The 18608-nt window shown below is 34.1% G+C and overlaps 1 protein-coding gene across 3 annotated transcripts in view; it reads left to right on the top strand.

Moving 5' to 3' along the window:
* The window catches only part of foxn3 (forkhead box N3), a 186015-nt gene that overhangs the window by 116798 nt on the left and 50609 nt on the right, over positions 1–18608 (top strand). For all 3 annotated transcript variants that reach the window (XM_056476345.1, XM_056476347.1, XM_056476346.1), the window contains exon 4: positions 13522–13589. In XM_056476345.1, the coding sequence (XP_056332320.1) occupies positions 13522–13589 (68 nt within the window). The remainder of the gene's footprint in view (positions 1–13521; positions 13590–18608) is intronic.

Raw genomic sequence — 18608 nt, 5'->3', positions numbered from 1 at the left:
TTATCGCCTTTTCATTGAAAATAGTTGGCAGCACTGATCTCGCAATGGCAAAAATGCGAGGTGCAGCAGGCGGTTAAAACGTGATGTGCGCAGGGCACACAAGCAGCGCGCAAAAAGCTTGCGGCTGTTAGTAAATCATTCAAAAAGGGTGCCTCTCAATGCAAAAAGTACGTTCAGTGTGATTGGCCCCTTACTGTCCCACTCCCAAGCTGTGAATTTCCTGCCTTAAATGTAGTTTAGAGTCTGCCAGGTGATAAACATGTTTAAAAAAATAGTAGCACACCTTACCATTACTATCCACAGCACAAACTGCAGTACAGTAATGTGAATACTTGGCATTAGGAGTTTGTTCAAATCATAAACACTAAGTATGAGCAACAGTAATGGTTCCTTTACTGAAGAACAAAAGGCGCTATTGATATGAATGTATATCAGGACTCACAGGCTTAAACTCCATCAGCAGCTGTTTGATTGTTCCCTCCTTTGAATGTGTTAAATTTTACAGGCGAAACCATGGGCCAAATAATTGCAACGGGAGATCTCATTTCTTTTTATTATGTTCAGGCAGTGGAGGGCACATAATAACATATAAATAACGTAATATCATAAAAGCTTTCCGGCTTTTTTTTTTTCCTTTAGTTCCTACAGCTGATTAAAAAAAGGACTTGGGTCGTCTATCATGAGGCATGCCGTGTCCATGGCAACACATACCGGAGCTGTAACCTGATATAAAGCATATGTGCATGAGGAGTATAAACACTTTTACTGTCTGCAAAGACAAACCGAAAGAGGGAAAGATGGCATGGGGAACAGCCCATCGTCCCTCTGTGTCTTCTAGTGCTAGCAAATTGTTTACATCAACAGTAGTGTGCTTTATAAAACTTGTTTGTCATGCTTGTTTTTTTTTTTCTTAAACAAAAAGCAAGAATACATGGTACTTTTTGTCTTTCAGCATAAAGCTTTTCCGATACGGATTAAATATACACTATATACTATATAAACAGCAAACATATAGACAGGTGTAGTTGTCTCTTTCTAATGCTGGTTTAGAAATAGTTTGTTCAAAGTATTTAAAATATAAAACATGATATTATTGTTATATAAGATGTATAATTAGTTTTTAATAATATTATAATAATAATAATTTATAATATAATATAATATAATATATAATAATATAATATAATATAAATATAATTAATATAATATAATAATATAATAATAATTATTCATTAATAATTGTTGTTATTATTATTATCATTATTATTATTATTATCATCATCAATAATATTATGTATTATTATTAATTATTCATTCACTTTCTTTTTGGCTTAGTCCCTTTCATAATCTGTGGTCGCCACAGCGAAATGAACCGCCAACTTATCCAGCATATGTTTTACGCATCAGATGCCCTTCCAGCTGCAACCCATCACTGGGAAACATCCATACACACTCATTTACGTACACACACACTACAGAAAATCTAGCTTACCCAATTCACCTGTACCGCATGTGTTTGGACTGTAGACAGAAACACCAACTGACCATCCGAGGCAACAACACTACCTACTGCAGCACCGGGTCACCCATTATTATATTATTATTATTATTATTATTTTATTATTATTATATTATTATTATTATTATTATTATTGTTGTTGTTGTTGTTGTTGTTGTTGTTGTTGTTGTTGTTGTGTTGTTATTATTAATGGTATTAATACTATGTTTACATTAATAAAATAATATTAATAAAAATTATAAATTAGTATTGTTGTTAATACACGAATATTGATATTAATAATAATAATAATAATAACACAGACATTATTGTTGTGGTTGTTGTTATTATTAATATGTTATTTTTAATTTTATTATTATTATTATTAATAATATAATATAATAATAATAATTTAATAATAATAATTTATTATTATTGTTGGTATAAAATGTATTAGTGATAATAATAATAATAATAATAATAATAATATAATAATTATTATTATTATTATTATTATTATTATTGTTGTTGTTGTTGTTGTTTTTATTATTATTAATACTAAATTTTTTAATATTGACATTGTTATTAATATTAATAATAATAACATTATTGTTGTTGTTGTTGTTTTTATTATATTATTATTATTATTATATAAAATGAAAAAATACAAAAATAATTATATTTGATTTAAAAATAATAAAACTGGCAATAAATTTAATTTTCATTTTTGTAAAGTGAATAATTTTATACTGTGTGTATGCAGGTTTCATTTATAATGACTGCAAGTAAAATAAATGTAAGAAGCCAATTACTATTTTTTTCTTTATTATAAGATGGTGCTCTTTTTCATGTAGGTGATAAATGGATGCAGAACTGGTGGATCCTGTACATTAGTAATGACTGCATGCTGTACTCAGGTGTGAGGTTAGAGAGAAAAAAAATCTTGGAAAAGTTGAAAGTTAGAGATGTTTCAGTTGCTAGGCGACTAGTATGCTAATGAAGATGTTCGTCTCAAGCTGTGTCTGAGCTGTGCTGAGATATGTTTTAATCACTCTCAACGGGGAAAAAAAGAGGAACGAGGAAAAAATCAAACACATTCTGACGGAACACTGTAATTAATGGATCCGTAAGAAATAGAGAGGTTCCATTACTTCTCACACCAAATTATCCTCAATTGTCAGGGCAGATACCTGAAGATACTGACAGCCCTGCGGAGATTAGCCAATGTGAAGTGGTGTGTTTATTGCCTGTGGCACACGGTCTTTTGACTGTACCGTAACGTCTTCAGAGAACCAGGTCCAGAGCCAAAACAGCCCGTCAACCTGCAAGACTAGGCTGTTTTTATCACTAGAACTAATAATTTGATCACACGAGGAAACATAACTACTTTACACAACCCAGGCTCATTAGAAATATGTTCCCAGGACTACATTTTTAAGAACTGACAAATGCAGCGGGGAAAATAAGTATTGAACATGTTAAGTTTTTTTCCTGGGAATAATATTTCTTAAGGAGCTGTTGACATGGAATTGAACTACATTTTGGTAAAAACCCAAACAATACAAATATTTAAAAAATCTGAAAAATTTGTTGTGTAAAAAAATGAAATTACACAAGGAGAAAGTGCTAAATGGATTTAATACTTTATATACAGTAAAAGGCTTTTTTGGTGATGGCAGCCTAAAGACGCCTCTCATATGGAGAATGAAGTCACATGAATTGCTCAGTTTTACACAGTTTTCAACAGTGTAAAAATCTTAATAGTTCTGTGGGTCTCGTCTATCAAATCTGATCTTTATTTTAGATTGGACTCATGTCAGGTGATTGGCTGGGCCATTCTACGGCTTGATTTTCTTTCTCTGAAAGCATTTGAGAGTTTCCTTGACTGTGTTTTGTCTTGCAATGTCCCCCCTGGTTTCATCTTCATCATCACTTACAGTGACAAAGGGTAGAGGTTTGCTGATTAACTATTGAGAGATTTGAGCTGGTGTCTGGGCTTCACTGCCTCCCTATCTTCATGTGTTCAATACCTTTTCCCTGCGTCATTTCATTTTATTGCACATAACTTCATTTGTGAACTAATTAGATTTGTTTTCTTTGCATATATTGATTTATTTGATTGTTGCCAACATCCAGGGAAAAATTTAAGTGAGCGGCACCTTTAGATATGTTTTCTGAGAAAAATGGTGACACGTTCAATACTTATTTTCCCCCCTGTATGTACCCTGGACATGCTGTCTTGCAGTTTTTGTTTTCACAAATCCACTTGAGGCAGCTTTGTATATTTTTGCCAATTTCAAATACGCCACTGGCGCACATTTTCTCATATGTGCCATTTCTTGTAAAAGCATTAAAGGCCGCTATATACATTACAGCGAATTGTAACATCTTTTTTCGTGCGTATCCATGAGAAAAACCTGCCAGCTTTTCTTTGTGCATAATATATCAGTTTGATATCGACTGACCCACTGAAACCCTAAACCCAACCGACAGTGTTTTCAAAATCAAACTAGAATAGAAAAGTCATTGTGTTTTAACCATGAACTCATGTGCTTTTTTTGAAAATTATGGCATATCGTCCTTTTGCTGGACTCGAACCCAGGTCCCACTCCGCTTTACCTCACAAGTCTGGCGCCACATGTGGCAAGCTACTGAGAAAACCAGTCACACCGCAAAAGCTGTCCATACGGAGGTAAACAGTGGGCAGTCTCGCCACGTGATGTTCATTTTACACATAAAATGCAGCCATATATACCTGCGAGCCCACATTTCTCGGTTCTCGGTTCTCAGAAATGTACACCAGGGCACATTTTCCCAACCTGTGTTGATTTTATGTATTGCCAAAAAAGTAGATAATTCATATAAATTCATACGTTTTCATTGAGATGAGAAAGTAAAATTTATAAAAGGAGGCGTTCCCCCAAACACCACCCTTAAACCTTGGGGAATGAGCAAAAATGTACGAATTAGATCATAGATTTAGCCTCTAAATCAAGTAGTTATGAATTACTGTGAGGTTACGAGGAAACTACTTGAGGAGGAATAGCCATTGCAGTCATTCTAGGTGGTTCATATAGATTGCACTTGACATTAATTGTTGTCTGTTCATTCATTCATTCATTCATTTCCTTGTCAGCTTAGTCGCTTTATTAATCGGGGGTCGCCACAGCAGAATGAACTGCCAACATATCCAGCATATGTTTTACGCATCAGATGCCCTTCCAGCTGCAACCCATCACTGGGAAACACCCATACACTCTTATTCACACATATACACTATGAACAATTTAGCTTACCCAATTCACCTACTGCGCATGGCTTTGGACTTGTGTGGGAAACCGGAGCACCCAGAGGAAACTCACACAAACTCGGGGAGGAAATGCAAACTCCATACAGAAATGCCAACTGACCCAGCTGAGGCTTGAACCTGCGACTTTCTTGCTGGTGATCATGCTACCCATTGTGCCTTTGTGACGCCCTTGTCTGGTCATATTTGTCGTATTTTTATTTTATTTTTTTTTGAGTAAGAGCCTTTCCCAATAGTGTGTAGTCTTGCTTTGTGTCCAGTAAGCAAGACCACAACAAAAAAAGTTGTCCATATAGAGATATTAAACAAGCAAGTAGGCAAGTTTTTAAAGTCTGAAGACAGTCATCCAAAATGTATAAAACCCTTATAAAATAAATTCAAGCTCATGTCAATCATGTGTGAATGCCTCTGAAATGCCTCTGAGAATCAGATCAGTTTCAATTGTTCTTGCTTTCCCCATTCATAGCAAACATTTCGAGAGGTGCGTTCTCCAAGCCTTTTTCTGCAATAATGAAAAAAATAATGAGCCACTCAGATCTCACTGTCGATGTAGGAATGGGATCTTATTGCATTGTAAAACTGTTTAGTCGACTTTGCTTGAAAAAAAGTGAGTAAACCCAATGCTCAAAAATTATTAGGTAAATTAACTGTGCATGAATACATACATGTATTTTTCTCGCTTTTTATTTCTTGCTTTTGGCTTGTTTCTTTTTTTTAAAACACAGGTTTACTGAATATTTAGTGAAGTAATTAATCACTTTTTACAGTCCTCCACCATAGACTGTAAAAGATATGGACGTAGTATCCGTGATGTCACCCATAGGTTTCTGAAGAGCGCAAATAAAGCTACAAGTAGCATGGCCAACCATTGCCATTTTGTTCGCATGTTATCGTGCCAGAAAAGGGCAAAGAGGTGGAGCTACAGACGCCTGCTAGCATTTTGCTTAGACAGGCTTTTCTTTGGGAGAAACTCTTAATACTTCATTACCTGCAACTTGTTTATGTTCTGACCACATGTGCTTGGTTGTATACTATATCAATAAAGTGTTTAGACTTTAAAAAACACTGTTGTAATACATTGAGCCACTAAGCAGTGTTCTTATGACGTTTTTCTACAGGAGGAAAACGAAAATTACAACCAAATACTTCAAATAAAGTCTGTGTTAGTAAATGCAAGGCTATTTATGAAATCCAGGCATAAAACTGTATGACAGCGTTTCAGATGACTGTTCTATAGCCTACAGCTAATCAATCTGTCTGTGCTTTACAGGTCTAAAAAAATATAAATTATCTTTAATAAAACAAATACATTTATAGATATGGTATACAAGTATATAATTTCACTCACCTGGGAAATGGAGGCCACGTGAATGGTTTGTGAGCACAATTAAGTGCACAAAGCAGGCCATATCATCTGATAATTGTAGTAAATAATTCCAAAAGGCAATTGACTGTAAAGCCACATAAAACAAAACCAAACATGCTGTATATGCTGAGTTCAGCGGCTAATCAGCCAGAATGACATGACGGTGACCAGCGAGACCTAGCTGTCACCAAAGTGGCCTTAATTATGCAGACTTAATATAACTTAATAAAAACGAAACAGATTCACCCCCTCACAGTTGTCATGAAGGGTAATATTAGCTATAGCTTGATTATTATCTAAACATACAGCTCATGTTATTGTTCAAGCTCTTGTTCTCTCCAAACTGGATTATTGCAACTCTCTACTAGCCGGGCATCCAGCTAAATCTATTAAACCTCTTCAGCTGCTTCAGAATGCAGCAGCACGAGTGGTCTTTGATGAACCCAAAAGAGCACATGTCACTCCGCTACTCACCCGTTTGCACTGGCTGCCAGTTGCTGCTCGCATCAAGTTCAAAGCTCTGATGTTTGCTTACAAAGCGATCTCTGGCTTTGCTCCTTCTTATCTGCTCTCACTTCTGCAGATTTATGTGCCCTCCAGAAACTTACGTTCTGTAAATGAACGTCGCCTCGTGGTTCCATCCCTAAGAGGGAAGAAATCACTTTCCCGAACTCTCGCATTCAATCTGCCCAGTTGGTGGAATGAACTCCCTAACTACATCCGAACAGCAGAGTCACTTGCTGTCTTCAAGAAACGACTAAAAACTGAACTATTTAGTCTCCACTTTCCTTCCTAATCTGTAACTGCCTCTCTGGCTATACCACTAACTGTACTCTCTTTAAAAAAAAAAAAACACATTACTAATGCTTAGCTTCTTAGACTTTACACACCTGAAACTTGTCTACAGCACTTGTTCGCTGCTGCTCTTATAGTTGTGTAAATTGCTTCCTTGTCCTCATTTGTAAGTCGCTTTGGATAAAAGCGTCTACTAAATGACTAAATGTAAATGTAAATGTATAAGCACCAAATTCAATTTTTTGGACCAGATTGTAAACATGTTTGTAAAAGATGTAAAATTGGCCAATTTAGCGTCGCAGTCAGTGTACATCTGGAGTTCCTGGAGCCAGCCCCCAAAGGCGAGTAGATGAATTGCAGTTTCAGTTACTTCTGTATTGGTTTCCACCCACGCTACACATGTATAATGTACTGTACAGTCAGATGTTTTTTTTTTTACGTTTTCTAAAAAGATACGGTAATAGTACTAATAATAGTGTAATGCTCATTTGCAAAGTTCATCACATTGTAATCGAGCACTAACATATTGGTCGATGAGTTTAATCAACTTTACATACATACATTTATCCACTAACCATTCAGAAAGGTCCTGGTTCAGTCTAGAACTTGTAAGCTCTTCCTCTACAACATTTTAAGGCTGCTTTTTGCTACTTGTCATTTTGAAATCTGCTTTTTTATAGTTTCTGTCAGAACAGCAGGCTCCACCCCTTCTGAAAGTGTCAGCTCATTTGCATTTAAAGAGACGCATGCATTTGCCAAGCTTTAATAAATGATCTGTGTTTTGAGCTGAAACTTCACCCATGCATTCTTGGGACACCAGAGGATTTATTGACTTCTTATGAAAAGGGGCATATGTGCTATTGTGAAAATGACTGCCCTGGTAGTTGGAGTGGTTAAATACAGCATGTAGACAAATGTGCTCAAAGCCCTGTGGCCACCTCTGTTGTTCTAATTCTCAATTAGTTAATATACTCTAAGAAGATTAAGAACGGCGAGATGACAGAGCCAATGTCTGCACATAGTGAATCTACAGGGGAGGCAGAAAGTGGATCGAGGGCTAAAATTGAAGATTAGACTGCTCCTGATTAGATTGTGAAGCTCACGTGAGACGGAAGAAGAATCGCACACGAGCCGATAATTGATAGAAACTGAGCAGCTAATGCCACAGGAAAATATTTTGTAACCTTTGAAAGCGCAAAACATTCAGATCAGAAGGCAGTGTCAGAAAACAGAGACCGGATAACTCTGAGGGAACGGATAAATGTGAAATCATGCCGGAAATCTTCACAAATCCCAACAAAAAGGTCGAAATTCAAATTTGCTGTCAGAATGATCAATGTTTGGGATGCGCCGCTGTATGGGGCATGAAAAATCATGGCTGAGGGGAAGAGATTGTATTAGAGGAGATAAGAAAGATAAAGAGAAAAATTCATGACTGAATTTTGGGAACTTGATCATATTTGAAGCACTCAGAGTCCTTCAAGTGAGACTTGGTCAGAAATCTATTACTTGCTGCCATTTAAGAACTGTTGCAGTGACTAAAATATATACATTTGATAAATTCAGAAATGTTTGTGTATCTATATGTACAGCAGGGTAAATAAGTAGTGGAACATGTTCACCATTCTTCTGGAAGGGCATCTGCTGTGCAAAACATGTGCTGGATAAGTTATCGGTTCATTCCACTGTGGCGGGCGGGCAGATTAAAAAAGGGACTAAGCTAAAACGACAATGAATGAATGACTTGAAAAATTTCACCAAATGCCGGAAACAACTAAAGTCATTCATCAATCCAACTAAAGCAAAGACAACAAACTAATTTCTTTAGAAGTTAAGTTATGTGTAGGCCCACACAGAATCTGCGCGTGCAGAATTCTGCAGATTTCCACAGAGCCCATCATTAAATCTGTTTATTTACTTATGTAAATTTATATTCATTCAGCTTTTAAACTAATTTCAGTAATATTATTGACTAATATGAAAATATTCATATGATTTATTTGCAATAAAGTTTGTAAAGTAATATTTTCTGTCCTTTAGTAGATATATTATATGACAGACTTGCTTGTTACCAAATAAAGTGGATCTAATTGGATTCGCATTGTAAACATTAATAAAAGTTAAAGGTATTATTTTTTATTTCATATATTAAGGTTTTGGTTATGATATTCACAAAATCATTCCACAGTTTTTAACAATATTCTGCGCAGAAATAGTAAAAACTGTCCGCAGATTCTGTTCTGGCCCTATAGTTATGTGTTATAAAATGAACTGACACAGGGAAGAAGTATTAAACACATGAAGAAAGGAAGGTGTACAAAGGCATGCCAACTTGAGCAATACATACAACTGCGTCTTTAAGAAGTCATCACCAAAAAAAAAACATTTTATACAAAGTATTAATACATTTCAGTAGTACCTTCTCCTTCTGCTTTCTATTGTTTTTTTACACAACTAACTTTTCAGATTTTTTTTTAGTTTTAGTTTTTACTAAAATCTGGAAAACCATGATGTGTTCAATACTATTTTTACCCACTGTATGTAATATATGTAATATATATATATATATATATATATATATATATATATATATATATATATATATATATATATATATATATATAATATATATATATTATATATATATATATATATATATATATATGAAGGTGTTTAGTCAATCTTAATGGTGTTGTTTTTTGTTGTGACGGCTATCACATTGTAATATATCAAGTAATTTAATGTTTCTCATTCATACATCAATTCATTTACTTCAGCTTAGTCCTTATTATCAGGTGTCACCACAGCGGATGAACCGCCAACTATTCCAGCATATGTTTTAACATAGCGGATGCCCTTCCAGCTGTACTGGGAAACATCCATACACTCTCGCATTCACACACCACACACACACACACACACACACACACACACACACGCTCATACACTACGGCCAATTAGTTCCCTCCAATTCACCTGTACCACATGTCTTTGGACTGTGGGGCACCTAGAAGTAACCCTCCAATACGGGGAGAACATGCAAACTCCACACAGAAATGCCAACTGGCCCAGCCGGACTCGAATCAGCGACATTCTTGCTGTGAGGCCACCGTGCTGCATGTGTTCTAATTTATTGATTTATATTATATTATAAATGTCATAATGCTTAGGATGCTACTTATACCTATTATACTGCTATATCTATGATACATTGAAAGTAGTACTGTGATATTTGTTTTTCACAAAATGCTACCCATATAAGTATGGTATTGTTTTGTTGTGGAGACCCTGATATATCTGTTGTTCTACATCCGCCTCAGAGTTTGTACACACATTCTGCCTCAGACCATCATATCTCTTCAAGAAGGACCTGTTGACCTGCTTCTCAAAGGACGTCTATGAAAAATCAATAGCTTTCATATGAGAGAAGTCCTGAAGTCTGATTCCCTTACTGAGAGTCAGCATACAGTAGTTCCTCAGTTTCCTTTCCTGTTCGTCATACACTGTAAAAATGTCCGTAAATTATTTCAGTTTTCCATATTTTGTTATTCATGCTTTTATTTTGTATTTTCCTCCTTATATTTATGCTTTTGAATTGCATTGTGGGACCTTTTAACCTTGAAAGGTTTGAAAAACTTGACTTTTATGAGCATTTTGAATAGTTTTAAAGTGATGCATTGACTGAGTTGGTGTTGTACAGACCATTAATGTGATCATATTAGTACCCCATAAACATTTCCTGCTTGTTATTAATCTATTTCATAACTGTAACAAGAGGCAAATCCAATCATAACTTAATGTTAAAACAGCTGTCATAACATTATTTATCAATATCTGGCTCTTTTTGAATTCTCGGAAGCTATAGAAATTAAAAAATATTAAACTGGAAATACATTAGGACCATTGTTTTTGTTTACATCCCTCAAAATGGTCTATATTATGGTACACAAACCTTGTAATAAACTACTAGTACATTTTCTGTTATTTTACAGACTTATTCCTGTATATATTATTTTAAACTACTAAAATGTCAATAAAAGTCACTTTGTTAACTGTAGCCAATTTTTGACAGAGCAGAGATCAACATCCCACAATGCAATTCACAATCGTGAATAAACAGAAAACACAAATACAGAACTGTTATTTAAATATATTTCTTAGTGTAGAGATCACAAATCCAATGATGTAGATAAATAAAACTAAGCATCTCATTTTCCGGCCAGAGTTATAGAAAGAGCAGTGGGTTTTCCTCTTTGCTCAGCTCAATAGTGCACACAAATGGTCTGAGCAGTGGTGAGTGTGTAATTCAGCTGAAGCGTCCTGCTGTGTCCTGAAATCTCCTTCAGCATCACCTGAACTAGCCTGTCATCTCAGCACCAGAAACTCATGATTAAAGGGGCCAGGGTTTCATTTATACAAGCGTATAATGATTATGTTGCTGCATACTCACGTCTCAACATAGGCCTCCAAGTGTTGTACGATTGGTCAGGAGCTGTTTGCTGAAAACTTGTTTGTGTGTATGTAGTGTTTGTGATGTCTTTGAGATTTCACGTTGTTTATTTAACACTTAGGAATTTGTGAAACTACAATAGCATGCATAAACATACATTTGACTGAGTTTCTAGGTAAAACAAATGCTGCGGAGCAATAGGACGGCAACAGTTTTTGTTCCTTTTCACACTAATGATATTTGCAGGGACATTTTATCGATATTCTACTTTGATATATTATTTTTGCAGGGTCCTTTGCAAAACACCACAAAATAAATAGGACAAAAAACTTAATGGTGGTCTGTGATTTGCATGTGAATATGTTTGCTTTGCCTATTTATCTCCATATGGGCAACATTTCTGTCAGTTTTCGTTTTACATTTGCTTTTGAAAACACTATTGGTTGGATTTAGGGAAATGTTAAGGCCAGTTGTTGGTAGGTGATCTGTATGATGATTCCCACATTCTCATGGAAGTTTACAAGAAGAATGTGTTTCTGAAATGTAATACAGATTTGCCAAAATGTAGACAGTGCCCTCTAGTGGATTTGTCATCTGAAATGGTCAGTGAAACATATCCGGAGTAATGTATTTTACGTTTTGAAGAAATTTATAGCCGGAGGCACACATTTTTAATGAACATGGGCTTTATGGAGATTATTTTACAAGAAGAAGTGCAATAGATCGAAAAACTCACAGTTTAGACCATTTTATGGTTTTTGAGTCTTTTTTTATTACCATACAGGTAAACAACCAGTCTAACTAATATAAATTTCAAACATTTTTATATATACAAATAAAATTCAGTACAGTAGCTCAAATATTACGTATTCCTAAGTATACTGTTAACAATTTCCTGAAGTATCTACAGTAACTTACTGACAGCAGTCCGCCAGTAATTTACTGTAAATCAGTAAGAGCAAAAATACCGTATTTACATTTACAGCACCGTTTATCTTGCTATATATGCCTTTACAGTATTACATGTATATTGTTACTGCAAAGCTTCACAATTCAACTTTAAAATACAGTAACATAATTGTCCTACGGTATAATACAGTTCATATTACAGTTTAATACTGTGTAATTCAATACAAAGATTGTTAACAGTGTACCGACAAAAACGTAATCAAATATAAAACATAATATTATATAATATTTAAAATGTGTAACAACTAGCTTAACTAATATAAATTACAAACATGTTTATATACAATTAAAAAGTCATTACAGTAAGTCCAATATTACATATTCTTAAGTTCTGACAAAAAGTTATCATATATAGAACATAATATTATAGCATACAATTTTTTACTGTGTAAATGAAATGCTAAATAATCCTTTTTAATAAAAAATAATTCAGTCAAGAGCAGTGTTTTTGTTTTGTGTTGTTTTTAATTTTATTGCAAGTTTCATTTTAAGAGTTAATGCACAGACCCAATATACTGATGCACATGTCTTTTCTCTTTATGTTTGCCAAATTTTTCTAACCAAGACAATATTTACTTGTCCGAGACTGTGTAAAAGAGAACTCATTTTGGTATTTGCACGCCCTCTGAGATGCATTTTAGCCAAATGTACCAAATAATTCTCTTTTGCTCCTCTTACTGTACAAGTGATTGGATTTAAAACACTTTCATGCCTGTGCAAATAATAGATAAACATTACAATTATTCTGCGGTTTACATGCATCTCATACCAGGGGCCTTGCTCCGTACGGATCACAAATATCTCAGATATGATATGTATCAGCCCTGCTTAAAAAACTGGCAAAAACCCAAAGCATTCATAAAACATTTTACAGCATAGTGTGCTCTCTTGTTGCATCACCTAATGCTATTAAATTCAACATAAAACTTGAACTGTGGTCTCGTATTAATTGAAGATTTTATAGTGTTAACCAAAATTGGCAGAAGTCTCTTGGTTTCGTTGTATTTATAGCTCTGATTATCTCTTAAAATATCATTCTTTGCTGTTGTTTTTTAGTTTTGCAGTCCATCTGTCAGTTGTAGATTCGCTATTAGTATCAATGTCTCATCATTTTCTCTTCTGTGTTTTCTTTACAGTATGTCCAGTCCTCCAATATGGCCAGGAAGTCCCTTTTACAGGAAAAATAAGGGAGTCCTACTACAAGGTAGAGTTACTGTACATGTTTTGAACCATCTCTGTGTTTTGGTTCCTCTGAAAAGTGCTCTTTTTTCTTAAGAAGTGATCTTGGTGTATTTGCCTGCTCTTTAGGTCAGCCTTTCCTTCAACAAAAGGCTCATATCCGTGTACCTGGCTTACTGTTACAGGAATTAGTGGAGTGGGTGTTTGTTTGGTTTGTTTGCCCTGGTTTATAAAGAGTCTTGTCAAATCGGAGTGTTTTTCCTCACCTCTTTTCAGTGTGGTATTTGGATCCTGCCAGTCTTTCGGTTGCTACCTGTCTCTGTCTGATTCTGTCATCCAGAGATCTTTTTTGTTTTCAGTTCTGACTTGTTGAAGTTTTTCCCCATGTTAAACAAACAAGGACTAAGGAGCTAAATGGATCAAATGAGTCAAAAATTCAATGGTGATTGTCAATGTCTAAGGTTTTTTTTTTTTTTTTTTTTTTCATAAGCCTGTATAATATAGCGCAGGCATATTTTCCTTCACTTTATTTATTTTAGAAATTTGCTACAGCATGTTTTTTTATTGTTAAAAAAATGGAAAAAAAAAAAATGAACGTACCATGTGTTGTTTAAAGATGTTCCAGATATATAATATATACATTTACACTCCATAACATAATTACTTGGAAATAAAATGACCTAAATTTAACAGAAGTATGTTGTTTAAGATGATGTAAATATATAAATAAATATATTAAGAAAATATATTAAGAAAAAAATATCCCAAACATAATATAATTATGAACAATCATAATAAACATAATAACTATTATTTTAAATTGATATTAAATATCAAAAGATGAGATTAAAATGAGATTTTTTTATTGTTTTTGTACGCATTTGCACTCCCTAACACAATTGTTCCTGTCATGTTTGACTTATTAACTGTATTCATTGTAAATAAATGTTATTAATGTAACAATATATTGATATGGAAATATTGATTTAAATGAGTGACGAATAATTTTAATTTTAGAATTTGGGGTACTTAAATTTTTATTTATTTATCATTATTTTTTAATTTAATTTTATTAGTTATTTCAAGGCATATTTCATATTTAAAAAAGTATTCAGTGATAAATGATAATTCAGAAACCATTCCATAGAGTTAAAAGAACAGCATTTATTTTAAACAGAAATCTATATGATTATAGATACCTTTAGTGTCACATTTGATCAATTTAATACATCCTTATTACAAGTTTTTATTTCCCTGACTGCACATTTTGAATGGCAGTGTATAAAATATTCCACCATTAGAAGATAACATACAGGCTTAATGCTCATTGCTTGCCTAAAAAGCTAATAGTTTTATACACAGAAGCCTTTTAAAGTCAAATCTGTGATAGCAAGCCTTTTAAAACGAGACCTTGTGTCTGTTTCCTTGTGCGTTTTAATAATGGCTGCAATGAAATGCCTTATTACTCTCATTAGTTTCAGCAGGCCGAGGACTAGATGGGCTGTTGTGCTCTTTTACTCGGGATTGTGATCCCAGTAAATGTCATGATAACAGTTACAGTGTTTTTTTTAAGTTTATTTAGTCAATGTAAAGTAGCATTAAGTAATGTTTAAAGGGTAATAGAGTCACTGTTGACTGGATGTGACGTTTGCTGCTTTTTATTGAAGGAGAGGCTAAGTAAGGCAAGTTTATTTATATAGCACATTTCATACACAATGGTAATCCAGAGTGCTTTACATAAACAGGAATAAAACAAGTATAAGAAAATAAAAACAACAAAGAATAAAAATAATTAAAAACTGATTAAAATGTGTTAAACAGGTTTTAAAAGAATGAAAAAGAAAAGACATAATAGTGTGATCTGTCAGACGTAGCTTGGTGCTCATTCAGTAAAGGCACAGCTAAACAGATGTGTTTTCAGTCTTGATTTTAATGTGCCCAATGTTGGAGCACATCTGATCATTTCTGGGAGCTGATTCCACCAGCAGGGGGAGTAGTTGCTAAAGGCCGATTCACCTTGCTTTGACTAAACCCTTGGAATTTCTAATTAAGTTAATCCTAAAGACCTGAGGGATCTGTTTTGTATTCAGTGAGCATATCTGTAATGTATTGAGGTCCTAGGCCATTTAGTGATTTATAGACAAGTAATGATACTTTAAAATCTATTCTGAATAAAACTGGGTGCCTGTGTAAAGTCCTGAGGACAAGTATGATGTGCTCTGATATTCTGGTTCTGGTCAGAATCCTGGCAGCAGCGTTTTGGATGAGCTGCAACTGTCTGACTGTCGATTTAGGAAGGCCAATGTGGAGGCTGTTACAGTAATCCACTCTGCTGGTGATAAAAGCATGAACAAGTTTTTCTAAGTCCTCACTAGAGATGACACACTTTTTAAGAAAACCTCTTTCAGCAGTTTTGTTTGTTTGCTTGTTTAAGATGGGTCAATAGAGTAAAAAAAAACTAATAGTTGTTACTTGCTTAGTTAATTGATTGATAAAATAAAGAATTACACGTATTTTGTGTACCGCAGGTTTTCAAAAATGTTTAAGTACGCAAATAAGGCAATATTTAGCTAAATATGTGCTAAATTGCATATTTTTCTTGCACACAAATTTGAAGGTTAGATTTCACAATTGTTTTGTAAATGGGTAGTTGACAATTAAGCAGTAAAAATGCTTTTGTCAAAAACTGCAAAAAAAGAATTCTAATCAGTTAAACTATGTATTAACAAATGTACATAAAACTGTGTAGTTTGGTAATTAGCGCTGGAGATTTATGACACAAGGCAGGCAAAAAAAAAACAAACACATTTTGAGAAAACAGCTTTTAAAAATATGAATTGTTATTAAAATCTACAGACACAAATTAATAAGTGTAACAAATGAAGTATATTTGAAATATATTTATATTTGAAACTCTTAAAAGTATATTTTGTGTGTTTTCCTTCCATTGGAGTTATAAAAAAATGCTTTATAAAAAAAGTCAAAATCCCAAAACTGAGAGGTTCGTGAACATGTGCTTTTGACTGTAGTGTCTGTCCTTTAGACCCACGGCTACAGTGATACAAGTGGCTGACTTATTGACAGGCCTGGAAGCGGTTCTTTAGACACCTAAATGAATTTGCAGTCACTGCACCTAACACATGTGATCTATATTTAATTTGACTGGAAATTAATTCTCCCCAAACTCTGGAGACATTGACCGATGACTTGGTTTGTTTCACAGTGCACGGTCTATCGTTTTCCAATACTTCACATTCCTGTCTTGAAATCGTCCAGATTTCCTTGTCCAAATGTCTCCTTATTCGACTACATGATATATTAAAATAAAATGCTTTGTGTCCCAGAGTTTCAGAGGTTTGAGTTAGAGATGTGAATATTAATGTTGTAATTATATAGTGAAATTCATTTTATTTCTATGTTGTTTTCATTTTTTTCATTTAGTCATTTTGCAGACGGTTTTTTCCAAAGCAACTTACAATTGAGGTGTTTTTTTCTGCATTTTCCTGCCTTTTTTAACATTATTTTTCTGAATTATGTAGTGATGTAGAGAAAATGTATTTGGTTTGTTGGCATGACATTGCGTTTTCACTCTCACACATGACAAAAATATGATTAGTATTGTCATAAATACAGTAATTTTATAAAACTATTTTATAGTCATATTAAACTTTAATATTTACTGTGTAATTCGATTGTTATTTTTTCAAATATATTTAATAATGATCACAAAAATAATAATGAAATAAAATAATTTTTATTTTAACTGTCTTGGTCAAAACATTTTTAAAATTTTGATTAATATTAAGAACAATCACAATAAAACATTATTGGTATTTTTTTCATAATCATACTGAATTGATCCAAAAAAAGTTATCTGCATAAAATTGTTAATTTTTACAACATATTTAAGAATAATCATAATTTTTTTTATAATTATTCATATTTATTTTTTATCATATTAAAGGGGTGGTCAACTACTATATCATATTTGAAACTTTAGTTCATGTGTAATGTAGCTGTGTGACCATAATCAACGTGTATGTATGAATGTAATACATGAATGTAATATGCTTAAAGTTCAGTGCAAGGGGAAACATTGGCTTTTACAGAGTTAGCGTAGCAAAGCCTACAGCGAACGAACTTTGAGGACTACAAAAAAAAAAAAACATCCGGGCTCATGAGATCACAAACTTCAGGTTACGAGCATTCACTATGCGCATACACCCCGCGCGGCAACGGGGCGTAGCCAGAGGCGCTATAATAATAAAGCAGAGAAAGCTAAAATGCCGTCCAAACGCTGCTATTTCCACAGAGTTTGTGCTGTTTCTGTATTTAGGCTTCTGAAGGACACAACACGAAGAGAGAAGTGCTTACAATCTAATTTGAATTATGTTCCAGAGAATTAAAATAATATATAACTACCATTTGACAAAGGACAGTTTCCAGAATCTTTTTCAATTCAGTGCTGGATTCAGCTAAAAAAACTCCTCCAACCGACAAAGCTGTGGATTGTGAGCCACAAACTGTAAGTATTTTTAATTGTTAAAATTGATCTATTACATGCACAGTTTCTAGCATTAACGGTATGCTGACGGCAAGGATGTAGACAACTGGAAATGCTGTTTGGCACCACTAACAATTTAGCTACAAATTCATATTTATCAGTCAAACCCCTGTAAACGGCCACAATCTTCACCAGCGCTGCAGTTTCTCTCTATGCGGATGCTTTCCCTGCATTCCACATCTCAACAAACTCACTAAAAAATATATGTGAGCATTTCATATTACTTACACATGCTTATAACCCGAATATATGTGAAAGACATTTGTCAGATATTATTTTAGAGAGCAGGCGAGTGCCTGAATCAGACAGAAAATGATACAGCTAACAGCTACTCTGACTGACTGCATGGCGCAAAAGCGCATGCTTGAAGGCGAATGTCGCTTTTCCTGGTGACGTGGAGCCGAGCCGCGAATCACAGCACATTATGTTAGCTGACCAATCAGAGCCTCTTGAGGGCGGGTTTTTGGAAGAACTAGGAAA

This window comes from Danio aesculapii, chromosome 17 (assembly GCF_903798145.1).
Source record: "Danio aesculapii chromosome 17, fDanAes4.1, whole genome shotgun sequence".
NCBI lineage: Eukaryota > Metazoa > Chordata > Actinopteri > Cypriniformes > Danionidae > Danio > Danio aesculapii.
This window is presented reverse-complemented; position numbering and strand designations above follow the sequence as displayed.